The 13,520-nt window shown below is 41.4% G+C and overlaps 1 protein-coding gene across 14 annotated transcripts in view; it reads left to right on the top strand.

Annotated features, from left to right (window-relative positions):
• The window catches only part of PLCH1 (phospholipase C eta 1), a 150,778-nt gene that overhangs the window by 122,432 nt on the left and 14,826 nt on the right, over positions 1–13,520 (top strand). For 7 of the 14 annotated variants that reach the window (XM_079977543.1, XM_079977551.1, XM_079977540.1 and 4 more), the window contains 6 exons: positions 3,032–3,126; positions 3,742–3,842; positions 6,936–7,115; positions 7,986–8,093; positions 9,932–10,056; positions 12,605–12,692. In XM_079977543.1, coding sequence (XP_079833669.1) covers positions 3,032–3,126; positions 3,742–3,842; positions 6,936–7,115; positions 7,986–8,093; positions 9,932–10,056; positions 12,605–12,692 — 697 coding nt within the window. The remainder of the gene's footprint in view (positions 1–3,031; positions 3,127–3,741; positions 3,843–6,935; positions 7,116–7,985; positions 8,094–9,931; positions 10,057–12,604; positions 12,693–13,520) is intronic. The other 7 variants (XM_079977553.1, XM_079977549.1, XM_079977545.1 and 4 more) reach the window with 4 other exon arrangements.

The following is a 13,520-nucleotide window of genomic DNA, read 5'->3' as shown; positions in this document are numbered from 1 at the left end:
CTGACATCAATACCAGGGAAGATTCTGGAGCAGATCATTAAGCAAACACTCCTTCTTTGGAGGTCTTTAAGCAGAGGCTTGACAGCCATATGTCAGGAGTGCTCTGATGGTGTTTCCTGCTTGGCAGAGGGTTGGACTCGATGGCCCTTGTGGTCTCTTCCAACTCTATGATTCTATGATTCTATGAAATAGCAGAAGAAGCTGGGGAAAATGGAGGCACTGGTCAGCAAGAAAAGGCAGTTTTTATTTTTATATTTATGTCCCACGTATCCTCCGAGGAGCTCTTCCCCTTTTGACCTCACAACAACCCTGCGAGGTAGGTTAAGCTGAGGGAATGTGACTGGTCCAAGGTCAGCCATGATATAATTAGAGCCCTCGCATGGCACAGAATCAAGAAAAGAGCCCTGATGGATCAAGCCAAACATCTAGTCCAGCATTCTGTTTCCACAGTAGCCAACCAGGCAGCTTATACAAAGCCTGCAAACAAGACTTAAGTGCAGGATCCCTGTCCCACTCCCGACTCCCAGCTTTGTTTCACCAGTTATTTCTGCAGATGGTAAGGCCACTGTAAAACATAATTTATTTCTTTAAACTTTAGCTGGCAGCACATACTTTTACACACACACACACACACACACACACACTCCTATATGTAACGTTCTTTGGCTTTCAAGAAACTGAAAAAGGACAATTAATGAGCTGTTATTCATTCAATTTTCAGATGCGTCCCACAACTTCCAGCTTATATTTGCTAATGGGGACTATTGACAATTGACATTCCCAACACACTGATAAGGGAACAAATGTTGTACAGTAGAATGCTTGTGAGAGAAACCAGCCTCTGGAGAACTTACAATTACTCACTACTTTGAAGACCGCAAAATATTTCAATAATGCAACGATTTCAGCTAATTAGCCTAATTAGGCTTCCCCTGATTTTTTTTTCATGTCTACATGAAAAACAGAATGAATATTCTCCTTAATGACCATTGTGGAAATTGACTTTGTGCACTTCTGGCTATAAGAGATATTTAGTGATGCTGTACTGGAAGCGTTCTCCCTTTGAATTACAAAATTTAAAAGTCTGCAGATGTGAATGAATTTCACAAAAATTCTTTTAGCTCATAAGTATTTCTTTAATTGTACCCCTATATGTGGGAGGGTTTTGATATATTCCCTTTCAGATGTTGGCATTGCATTTTGCTGGACGTCCCCGCCAGTGTCCTTCACCAGAGTCCCATACTTTTTCTTTGACCTTCCCATGTCATTCATTCAATAAATCCTTGAAATACTGACATTTCAGGGTCGACAGAGAAATAGACGCATGGGGAGAAAAATGCCTGGGTTGTTTTCTTCTTTCTTTCCTTCAAAATACATTGCTGTCTGTGAAAGTAGGTATAAAATGATTGTGACAATGGGTTTCAGCACTCTGCATAACTCTCCCACCCCTCCCCCATAAAAAATTTTAAATTATGCAAGTTTGAGGATTTTATAGAAACCTAGTTCTCTGTAAACTAGCTGCTCTTTTGCAAGCAGTTTACGATCGCTGTTACAACTGAAGTTTTGTTCAGTTCTCTCACCTTTTGGTATGTGCCTAGCAGGTAGTAAGGTGGTTTGCCATCAAATTCAGCGGGAGAGCTCATTCTTTCTCAATTAAATTAATTATTTCCCAGTCAAATCAACAGGACTTACTGTGGCATTCGTATGGAGCCCCCGGTCGTCTCACGGACTATTGACCCGTACACCAATAATCCGCTGCCACCAACCAGGTCCTCCCTGGTAAAATCACTTCCGTCTCAGTCTGCTTCCCACTTAATAAAGAAGAGTGTATTTTATTTCAGACACAAACAAAACTTTTACAGCATTCCAAACGTTGTTGCTCTTTACTTTCTTAGTCTTATTTTCCTCTTTTTTATCTCTTCTACCTCCCCACACTCAAGAACCCACTACCCTAACGGTCTCTCTATTACCAACTGCCTTTCCCAACCAGCCAACCTGCTAAATCCAACCAACTATCCACCAACTACTCCCAATTACCTCCTCCCAGAACTGGTTTTATAGTCCCACTGACTCCACCCCCCCTGGGTCCTGTCTGTGCAACCTATTTGACTATTTCCCCTCCAGCACTCTCTCATATATGTTAACGTCACTCTTACCAGCTATTAATCTTGGCTGGAGCAAAACCTTTGTAAATCGAACATAACTCTTGGCAATAGTACTTAGGGCAGTAGCTCAGTGACAAGAGTGCATGAATTTGCATGCCAAATGTTCCAGGTCCAATCCTGATCCTTCCATTTAAAATGCTCAAGGGAGGAAAGAGTGAGGGAAATCTCCTTTTGGGACCGTGGGAGGCCCCTGTTAGCCTGAGGCTGCATTCACATGGCAGCTTATTCTATTTTCACGTCATTTCCCCAACTCTTCATTTCTGCATTCTGTTTGAGCTTTTACACAACATAAAAGCAACACCCAGAAATACAGTGGAATTTAGCAAAAGTTGAGTACAGTGGTACCTTGGGTTAAGAACTTAATTCGTTCTGGAGGTCTGTTCTTAACCTGAAACTGTTCTTAACCTGAAGCACCACTTTAGCTAATGGGGCCTCCTGCGGCTGCTGCGCTGCTGCTGCTGCACGATTTCTGTTCTCATCCTGAAGCAAAGTTCTTAACCCGAGGTAATATTTCTGGGTTATCGGAGTATGTAACCTGAAGTGTATGTAACCTGAGGTACCACTGTACTTGTTTCTGGGCGGGGCGGGTGGGAGGGGAGACACAAACTTGTTTTCAAATAACACAGAAAAATGAGCACTAAACTTGTTCTGTATTCCACTATATTTCTGTAAGTGGCTTTTACGCCATGTAAAATCTCAATCAGAACGCAGAAATTAACAGTTAGGGAAACATTGTGAAAATGGGGAGGTAAAAAGGGGGGGGGGGACTTCAGTGCTAATGCAGCCTGGGCAGACCACACTGGAAATGAACGTTAACTTTTTATAGTTCACCACACGGTTAAATCACATATTGTTTTCTCAATCAGAAGGCTGCAAAACCAAGGCCCAAATCTCATAGCGCATCTGATGATGAGGATTCTCAACAAAATTGTTCTGGGAAGGAACCTGGACAGCTATACAGGTTAGTAATTGTCACTTTCCCCCAGCTGTTTTACTGCCAATTCAGGCAATCTGCAAATGTACATTTTCACTGGAATGTAACTGGCACTAGCTTTTTAGAATGAGTAAAGCAATACTGGGTGTTTGTGGACATATTCAATTTTTAGATGAAAACAGGCAGAATCAAAAATACTGCCTGTCTAAACTCATTATGCTACTGAATGTAATAAACAAAGCATATATTTGCTGCAGAGCCAAAACTCCCTCTTCCTATTGTCCTGCACATCTTGCCTTCATTTAATAAGAGAACTTATTTCTATCCAGAACCCGTTGCTTCTGTTGGAGAGATGTATCTGGAAGGCATATATGTATGAAGGATGGGTTGTGGGGCGGAGAGGCAGAGGCAGGGTTAAAAAAATGAATTAGAGTTTTGGAAAAGGCTTCACCTCTTGGCCAGCCTATTTCTTTCCTCTGTTAGGTTGTCTTTTATTTTGTAGCATGCCTTCTAGTCAAGTAACAACTGTTGTTGTTTAAGAAAAGGCATTGGATTCGTCTGGACTTAGTAGTAGGATAGAGAGAGAAGCTGACAAATCTAGCCATTTAGGAAAAAAAATACCCCTCTTTTACCATTATTCAGCAGGTTGGGTCGGCGGAGAAAAACGATGAAGCTGTGTCGCGATCTTTCTGATTTAGTGGTGTACACCAATTCGGTAGCAGCTCAAGACATAGTTGATGATGGTAAGGCTGTGGGTGAATACTGGGTTACATCCTTTTCCTGCTGTCAAATATATTATTTGCTCCTGTATAAGGAAGTAGCAGGGGGTGCCAGGCACTGCCTAGTAATTCAAAGAAACAAGCAAAGATTTTTAAATGGATAGAGTAATTTGTGAGTTTGGGGGTGTGCGGACACGGCGTTTGCAATAAATTGGCGGAAACTACCTCCTCCCCCTAGCGAAACCTCGTTCCTAACTGCCACGCCAAATAAGGTGGAATTACACCCAAGTCACATTTGGGCCTGCCATCTTGATTCAAAATGGTGCCTGGTGTCCAAATGTAGACGAAGACCACTGCCCCCACCTCAGGAACCCTTGTGCTGAGTATGGCAGCAATATCTCAAAACCTCTGAACCCATAAAGGACAGACAGACAGACAGACAAGCAAGAAGGCAAACTACTTCCCCAAAGTAGTAGTATATATAGTAGTGGTGTGTGTGTGTGTGTGTGTGTGTGTGTATAGTGTAGATGAGCATGTGGGAATTTCTCCTGTGCAAGTTGAGGTAAATATGAGTCCCTTAATATTGCCACTATGCTGTTGCACAAATCTTGTTGATTTGTGATCCTTCCGTAGACTTTGAGGTTATAACAGTGGGATCTTAGTGGGGGAGTGGTGTGGGTTTACCTGCTTCGTGCATTGCAATTCCACACTTCTTATTTTTGAGCTTAAAAGTGATGCTCAAGTGCCATCCCAAACATACACCTGGTTCATGCAAAAACCCAGCCCACTTTGGTAGTATGAGTTTCTCAGTCCCATCCTTTCTTTCCAGCTTGGCTCCTATCTCTTCTCCCTCTTTCTGTTTTATGGGCTTATCCCACCTGCTTGCAATGGCTTCCCTCTTCCTCCACTGGAAGTTGGCACAGCTGCATTACAAAACAGGATTGCTTTTCTCACCTTCCTCAGAATCGAAAGCTGTGACAAGTGGTGTCGCCTTCAACATGTAAAAGTGACATGTTCTTTCCACCGCAAGCAGCCTTCAGCATGTGACAAGTGACAAGTTTCTGCTTGGGGATAGACTTTAATTAAGAGGACCAGTCCCTTTATAAGCATTATTTGTGGGGGAAGAAGAGGTTTTAAGCTCCAGGGGTAGTTTTTGCGCACAGTGTGCTTTTTGTTACGCAGAGAGACACCTTTCTTGATTCAAGCACATTTCAGCCAAGGTTGGCATGTCAAATGCAGATTGAGGTGAAATTATTGCATATTCCTGATGAGCATCTTCAGAGAAGATGCTTCAGAACACGCTGACAGCTCTTTCATGGAACAATCCCATCTAGTGAAAATAGTTGGAGTTTTCTGAATTACACAGCGGGAATGTCTCGATTCTCTAATCAGGGCTATGTGTTTCCTGCATTTTTTAAAAAAAAGTTTGGTACAAGCAAAACAGAAATATCAAACCTGAGAGTGAATAAATAATTTGACATCCTTTCCCCTCCCTACAAAAAAAGGGGACGTGAGCCAATACTAGAAAAACATGATTGCAGTGAGAGAGTTAAACCCAAGCTTAGTTCTTTTTCAGCTGAAATTATAGCCCATATTTCTAGTTCTTATGATTGCAAAATTAGGCTTCAAGTTGAGTTTGCATCACCTGATAAACCTCAGAAGTGTGAGGAGGGACCAAGGTCTGAGACTCAGTATTCTGGCCCCTTCCCTGCCACTTCAGCAAATATAACAAATGTGTTTAATTTTATAATCATTTCAACAGGCCATGAAATTGACTGGTTTTTTTTATTTTGCAAAACTTGTTATCTTGATTCAAAATTATGAACATATCTTTTTTGTTAAAAGTGCAGGCTTCATGCAGCTTTGATACTGAGACCGATTTCTTCCAGAAATGCCTTGAGAGATTTGGTCCTGTCTTTTTTTGAATTCTCCATGTGTGCTTAATATATATTCGACTCAGGAAAGCCTGTTTGAATGCAGTGCTTTGCAAAGAATAGCACTTGTGGTCCTTCCTTCCCCCACCTCAACATGCTCATCATCTGAATATTAGACACACTCCATTTAGATAAATAGTTTTGTATTTGAACATCTTGGAGGATCTAGTCATGACACTGAACATGTGTTCTGTTTGATAATGCAGTTGTAGATATGGTTCGAAAATGCCAACTTGAATGGTTATGTATATGAAACTAAACTTATTTCAATGCCCATTATATTTGGTGAGTGAGGCTATAGCAAACAGCCACTATGTAACAAAAGGGGGAGTATTTGATCATGTTGCCTTGGTAAATGGCAGCTGTGTTCTCTTCCCATACCCATAGACCATAGCTGTCAACTTTCCCCTTTTCGTACGAGGAATCCTATTCGGAGTAAGGGAATTTCCCTTTAAAAAGGGGAAAAGTTGCCAGCTATGCCATAGACTTCATTTGCCCTCACTGAAAGCATAACATAGCATGGCACCATTACATTTGCAGCATGACCCAGACTGTCTGAGATGACTTCTTTTTTAAAAAAATTAGTTATTCATTACAAAAAAAAAAGCTATTTGTTACAAATGAATGCTTTCCACTTGCAGAGCTTTAAATAGTCAAGTCAAACATGCTGCCTTTTGCCAAGTCAAGAAAGTGTGTTTTGGGCTGGTCTTTCACTCAGAATTTAAAGTCGGCAAGAAAGGTGATGGTGTCGGTCCTTCTCCTGTTTCTGAAATTGAGTTTTCACCTTCATTGTCAGGAAAATATTTCTCAATGAGGCCCAGGGCAGCTCGGTAGACAAAGGTGTTCTCATGAGCCTGGAGGGCTTTGATTTCCTGCCGGCCCCCAAGCTGTTTCACCAAAAGAAAGTGTTTCAAGTAAAAAGTGGCCCTGAAGCAACAGATCAGAGGAAATAACAGCTGTTTAAAAATGCACATTTAGAAGGGAGGGGAGGCTTTGAGCATAACACATTTATTTCCAAATTGTCCTCAGGCAAACGTTCGGCGCAACACTAGTATATATGTGTGTGTGTGTGTGTGTGTGTGCGCGCGCGTGCACGCATATATATTTGTGTGTACACAACACATTTCGTGTCATACTTGACCATATCTTCTTTTTCTTGGTTATTTTCCTTTTCAACATGTAGGGTCTGTGGGGAATGTGTTATCCTTCAGCGAGTCGAGAGCACACCAGGTGGTGCAACAGAAGGCAGAGCAGTTTATGCTGTATAACCAGAAGCAGCTCACCAGAATCTACCCATCTGCATATCGGATTGACTCCAGCAACTTCAACCCTTTGGCATATTGGAACGTGGGCTGCCAGCTAGGTGAGTGCTGCAGTGTACACGTGCGAGGTATATGCACACAATACCCAGGTGCCCATTGATCTCCTTTCACCCCATTTTTTCAGATGTCCCTATCCCAGCTGCCTGCTGGATGGGGAGGAAGATAAGGGAGAGCAGAAGGGGAAGGGAGAAGAGTGTCAGAAAGCTAGGAAATGATATTCGCTGTTGCTTAAAACCCTATTGTTAGGAAATTACACCATACTGATGTTTTACCAAACTGCAGTAAAGCATTTTTTAAAACTGGCAAGAGAGAAGGGGAGGGGGGTGTCAGAAAAGAATAGGGATGTCAGAAGGAAGAAGAGAGCTGTTGGAAAGAGAGAAAAGAGGTGTTGGATAGAAATAATGGTGGGGGGTGGGTATGTCCACTTTTGGTTCAGATCTCACCAACTTTTGACTTTGACACTACATGCTACCAGCATGCAGCTCCTAACAGATTGCCCCCCAGAGGGAATGCAGCCTTCAAGAGAAATATATACTTTGTTCATTAAATCCCAGTTATCTGTTTAAAATCAAAGGCAATTGCATTATGGGGAGGGGGAAAGCATACAAAACTATTTTATGGGCAGGATCCAGGCTAACTTAGGCCGCAGTCTTAACCCCACTTGCCTGAGAGTAAGCCCCATTGAATTCAATAGGACTTAACCTCTGAGTAGACATGGTTAAAATCGTAAGTTGTATCTTGTTTCCATTGAAATTAACGAGCCAAGTTAGTCGTTAGGTCCCTTTGATTTCAGTAGGGATGAAGCACCACTAACTTAACTTTGGGTTTATCTTTATGAGCAGAAACCACACAAGGTTTTGTTAGATGCATGTGAAGTTGATGAGTAACACAAGCTATTGCTAATTTCACAGTGGCGTTAAACTATCAGTCTGATGGGCGCGTGATGCAGTTGAACCAAGCCAAGTTCAGGATGAATGGCAACTGTGGATACGTCCTGAAACCCCAGCAGATGTGCAAAGGTAGTACCATTCAATGCATTGTAATCCTGTAATGCTATTATACATGCATTATAAGGATGGGAGGCCTGTGGCCTACCAGATATATATTTTTTAATATCTATATCTATATAATCTATATCTACTGTTTTTATTTATTTCATGGTACAGAAGATAAATTTTGAGAAAACAATTGTTACAACAGTAAACAACAAGTAACTTGTCATGTGTTAAAGTTTCGTTTGATTACTCTAAGAGATCACACCACATTTCCCCATGAGTGCTGGGTGGATTCCTGCCACAGCCTGATCTGTTTATGTATTCAATAAACATTTGACATATGTTATAAAAGAAATATGGACTGTGCTTGCCCTTTGCCGCTCTCACCTGGCATGTTAGTTTCTCAGCCAATGCTATTGACCATACACTGTCACACCAAGAATCAATGTTCATTCAGCCCATGACCAGTTTTCCAACATCAGGCTATCTCCAAATGAGCAGGAGTTAATAGAAAGGATGAGAGGTCATGTTTAGGATAATCATGAGCAGACGGGATCCTAAGCCCAAGTAGTGCTAGTGCAGCGGACATTTCAATCAAGCTTATTTATTTGAAGACAGCATTCCAGAAGCATTTGATGATATCACACCACCACCACTTATGGAAATATGTACCTTTTGACTGTGCATCCCCTGCAACAATTGGGATTGACTTCCTTAGATATTCAGGATAACCTCACTGGCATATAATGCCACCTACGCAGACGTTTTAATGAGGCTTCCCTTATTTTTGCAGAAGCAGATTTCAACAGTCTCTCAGACCACAAAGCCATCAAGTTTTCATTGGGTATTTCCACATCTAGGTCCACTTCCCATGGCGTTCTGTGTACAATAGATTGCCATATTCTAGTGTTATTAGAGCTTTATAAATTGAGGAAGCTATGCCTATCAGACACTGTTGAACTACAACTCCCTTTATACTTGATTATTGAACATACTGGCTGGGAAATGTAGTCCAACAACATCTTGAGAGCCGCAGGCTCACCATCTCTATTGTCAACAATCAGGCTGCAATGTGTTCATTAATGGCAAGAACGACAGTCCTTTGACAGTGATAAATTTCCAGGCAAAGCTGATAGAAATAAAAGAGCTGACTTGTTGAAGGGTGGAGTAGAAGTGCCTAAAATAAGCATAACCAGAGGTGGATAAATGAACTAAATAATAGAATGGTGGTGGAACCGTTGCATTAACTGATTAGCACAGGTCTGACCTTTTATCCCATGGCCAGTGCTGGATTTACATATAAGCTAAACAAGCTATTGCTTAGGGCCCCAGTCTCTTGCCCCCCCCCCAAGAAATTTAAAGGAAAAAACAACAACTGGATGTACATTTCCAAAATATAAGATAAGAAACAAATAAAATAAAACCTACATACAGCAAGACTGTTTTGTGTTGTGTAGGCTCCTATTCGTTATGTGCAAATGGCTTTAGATACCTATTAGGTCCATAAATTACCATATCACATATATTCAACACAAAAAACAGTGACAATTTGTTGTTGACAAAGGACAGCTGGACATATAAAGGGTCCCATTACCTTCAGTAGCTTAGGGCCTCGTCAGACCTAAATCCGGCCCTGGTCAGAGCCAATGAATTGTGTATGTGAAGTACCTGCAGTCATCCAGATTGGCAGGCAAACACATCCCCCAAAGTAAAAGAAGAAGAAAATTCTGGGTATGGGGATCATTGCATAGTTGAATTTGTATGTTACTTGTTGACTGCCTGCTTTTATTTAGAAGTGTGTAAGAGACGCATAACTCCTTATCTGAAGGACTGTACCCTTCTGTACTCTTTGCCCCCTCTAGGGACATTCAATCCCTATTCTACAGATCCACTGCCTGCTTTCCCTAAGAAGCAACTTCTCCTCAAAATCATCAGTGGGCAGCAGCTACCGAAACCTCCGGACTCAGTGTTAGGAGACAGAGGAGAGGTAAACAACGTTGATGATAGCTTTTGTGGTTTTCCATTCTCTGAGTATGGATGTGCACATTGCCTACAGCACTTCTTAAGGATATGTGTGGCACACACCTGAATTTTATTCACCCGCAGCTGCTATCTTAGTGTGGGATAAACATCTTATTAATTTATCACTGCGCTGAAGGCTAAATTGTGAAATTCACCATGCATTTCTGTTTAATGATTTAGGGACATATTCCCTGAAAGTTTCTGGCTTGGGAGTTTGCAATAATTTGTATCTTTACGGTTTCATAATGTTCAAAATACAAAGGGTGGGGGCTTATGAGTACAGGCATATCTCTTCTCTATAGCGTTAATGCAGCTAGAGAAGGAACCCTGCTCACATAGTCGTCTTTTCTGTTTACTCAACACTTGGTCTCATTACTGCATTTTCTGTTCACCTTTCATGACACATTGGATTGCACCCTGGAGGGACGGAAAGGTTCGTTAATAAAATTTGTCCTCTTGACAGCGTGGTGCAGTGAAGCAGCTACTTAACTCTTTAATGTGAAGTACATGTTAGAAAATTGGTGGACTGCCCTCCCTGTTGGGGGGCATCTGTCTCCCTCATTAACATTCAGGAGGAGTTTAAAAACATTTCCGCTCACCCAGGCATTTGGTGGCTGAGAGAAACTGTTCCTGCAAACCTTGTTCAGCTGTGAGCCTATGTCTTCAGAGATGTGTTCAGGTGTTTTCGATGTTTTTAGATGTTCCAAACATGTTTTTATTTTAGGTTTAATTGCACTACTTTCTTGCTTGCTCTCCTGGACTCCTTTGGGAGGAAGGGCAAGATAGAAATTTGAAAAACAAACAAACATAAATAAACATTTTAAGCAACACGCTGATATTTAGAACAGACAAGTGAAACAAATTTCCAATAGTAAAAATAAGAGCTTGGATTATGGCTCTGCAAGATCTCTCTCGGTTTTTTTATAATAATTTTTATTAACAGACCAATCAAATCAAATCACATAAATTACAAATTACAAAGCCGAATTTTAAATTTTTTGTTGGGGGTACCCATATTTTAAGTTCTGAAAGGGATCCAATCCTCTTGTTGTTGCTGCTGCTTTAATGTCCACAAATCTGTTCAAATGGTGTTCACCATTCTATCCAATCCTTTCTTGATATTTTCCACATCTCTTTTTGTTATTTTCATATATTTTTCCTTTCTCTTTGTGACCTCTGATAGTCTCCACAAGCGGGTTAAAACAAATTGTAATCCTGTGTGGGTTTTTGCTCGTTAATCTTCACAGATCTGTCACTCCCTTTCTCAGTCCTCTGAGGAGGTTCTGCCAGTCCATAGCTTCCTCCTCCTGATCATCAATCTTTCGACAGAACCTGCCAAGATGGCGACTCCCTTTTTATTACTGTGTCATTCCAAGAGCCCTTGTTCTTTTCTCGATCTCCATAAGTCAAACTTTTGGTTAGTAATTCATTTCCACACAGTTTTTAATCATCCTGCTTAGGTCAGTTATGCAACGGTTCTTTTTTGGGGAGGGGTTATTGGTTAATCACATAGAAGAAAAGAAAAAAGTTTTTTCCCACCCATCCAGTCCCGCTCCGACATACCGAACCTTTGATGTATCTTCTTCTTCAGATATATTCCTGTTAATTCCAACCCGTCGCTCTTCTTTCACAGAGGTCACTTCAGTTAGCAATCTTTACTCCCTTTCTTCACTTGAAATATGTGCATTTGCTTCTCTCTCTAATTGTTTATTTCGAGTTGCTGCAACTAGTGCGTGATCAGAGACAGCGTCTGGGAGAGCCGGACCCACACAAGGGCTTTGTGCCTAGTGCCCTCACCCCCTTCTTTCAAATCCGGGGGTGATTTATGGCCACAGCAGGCAAGGCAGTGTTCCCCATATCCTTGGGGCAACAAGGGAGGCTGCATACTCCCATATCAGCCTCTTAATTACCTCGTGTGAGCCAGAGAGATGTTATTGTTGGCCATCTTCCAATGCGCCCCAGCGGCCCCCCGGCTCTGCAAGATCTCAGGAGCGGAAGTCTACCCTAGGGTTTTTTTTACAGGTTATTTAAGGAACCTGTGACCCTTCAGATGCTATCTGGATCCAACTCCCATCTACCTCAGCCAGTCAAGGATGGTGTGAGTTGTAGTTCCAGCAACACCAGGGCCACCCCAAATGCTAGTGATGTTAAGAATGTGCTCAAGCACAGAGCTGTGGGCCACAATATTCTCATTATGAGGGAGTGTTAGACGTGAGCCCAAAATTGCCTGAAAACAGCCTATTCTTGTCTCCAGAATCCTAATGATCTCTCTCAGCCCCTTGCTATAAAAGAATTATCAAGACTGCAACAGATAAATCCACATTTTGGCTTCTGAACAAATTCAAACCTCAACTTTTGCTTTTAATTACTTGGTTGTGATCTAATATAATGGAAAATTGTAACCTAATATATTATTCTGGTAGGTCTATAAAATTGCTGTCTTGCGGGCACGCTTTGGAAAGATGAAATAATTATTTGAAATATGTATTTTCTGTTTCCAAAAATGTCTCAAGCAGATAATCGATCCATTTGTTGAGGTGGAAATTATTGGGCTACCGGTCGACTGCTGCAAAGACCAGACCAGGGTGGTGGATGACAATGGTAAGAGGCTGCAAGCTGTATGTGTGTTTGTTATATGCAAGCTGTAAGTGTTGTCAGGAGGGGTTGATTGTAAAACTGCTCTGGAAAATGTAGCTTTGTGAGGAGAATGGGGGTCTCCTAAGAACTCTCAAAAACCTTTACAAACCACAGCTCCCAGAATTCTTTGGGTAAAGCGATGACTGTTTAAACTGATATCATATTGTTTTAAATGAATGTTATGAGTGTGGCCTTAATAATGTTCCTTCAGGTATTCAATTTCTCCTCTCCTGCCAATTCCAGTTCCCCATTTCTACTGGGCATATGTGATTAGCAATATTTTTATATCAACTCAGTACTTTTCCATTATTCAAGACACTTGCCATTTTGCCTATATTCTTCTCCCCCTGGTATCGGTTCTTCTTTGCCCCCTGTCTTGGCTAAGTCTCCATCTGCAAATCTACAGTTTGCACTTCTTTTTGTGAAATTTGGCTTGTTCTTTCTGCCAGCAACAATGAGCGCTTTTGAAATCAGAATACCAATCACAGTTTTCCAGTATGAGTTGGAGTCATATATATCCCATGCTACCACTAATTAATATTAAACAATTGAATGTGTTGCTTCGTGAAGATTCATCAGAGCCCTCCAAAAGGGACTGCCCAAAGGTTAAGATATCGCTAAGTACAAGTTATGTGGACAGAATCTGATGTTCGTTTTAGCAGATATGATCAGTATGAATGACAAGCCACAGTTGTTATAAAAGGTAGGCTCAAATTCTGTAGATAATGAGAAGGTTAGAGAATGGGTTAAAAAAAAATTCTTCTTATCGAGAGTTATGGAAGAGGGCAGGGC

This window comes from Podarcis cretensis (genome assembly GCF_951804945.1).
Source record: "Podarcis cretensis genome assembly, chromosome: 5".
Lineage (NCBI taxonomy): Eukaryota > Metazoa > Chordata > Lepidosauria > Squamata > Lacertidae > Podarcis > Podarcis cretensis.
Note: the sequence above shows the minus strand (reverse complement) of the source record. Positions and strands in the feature narration are given on the sequence as shown.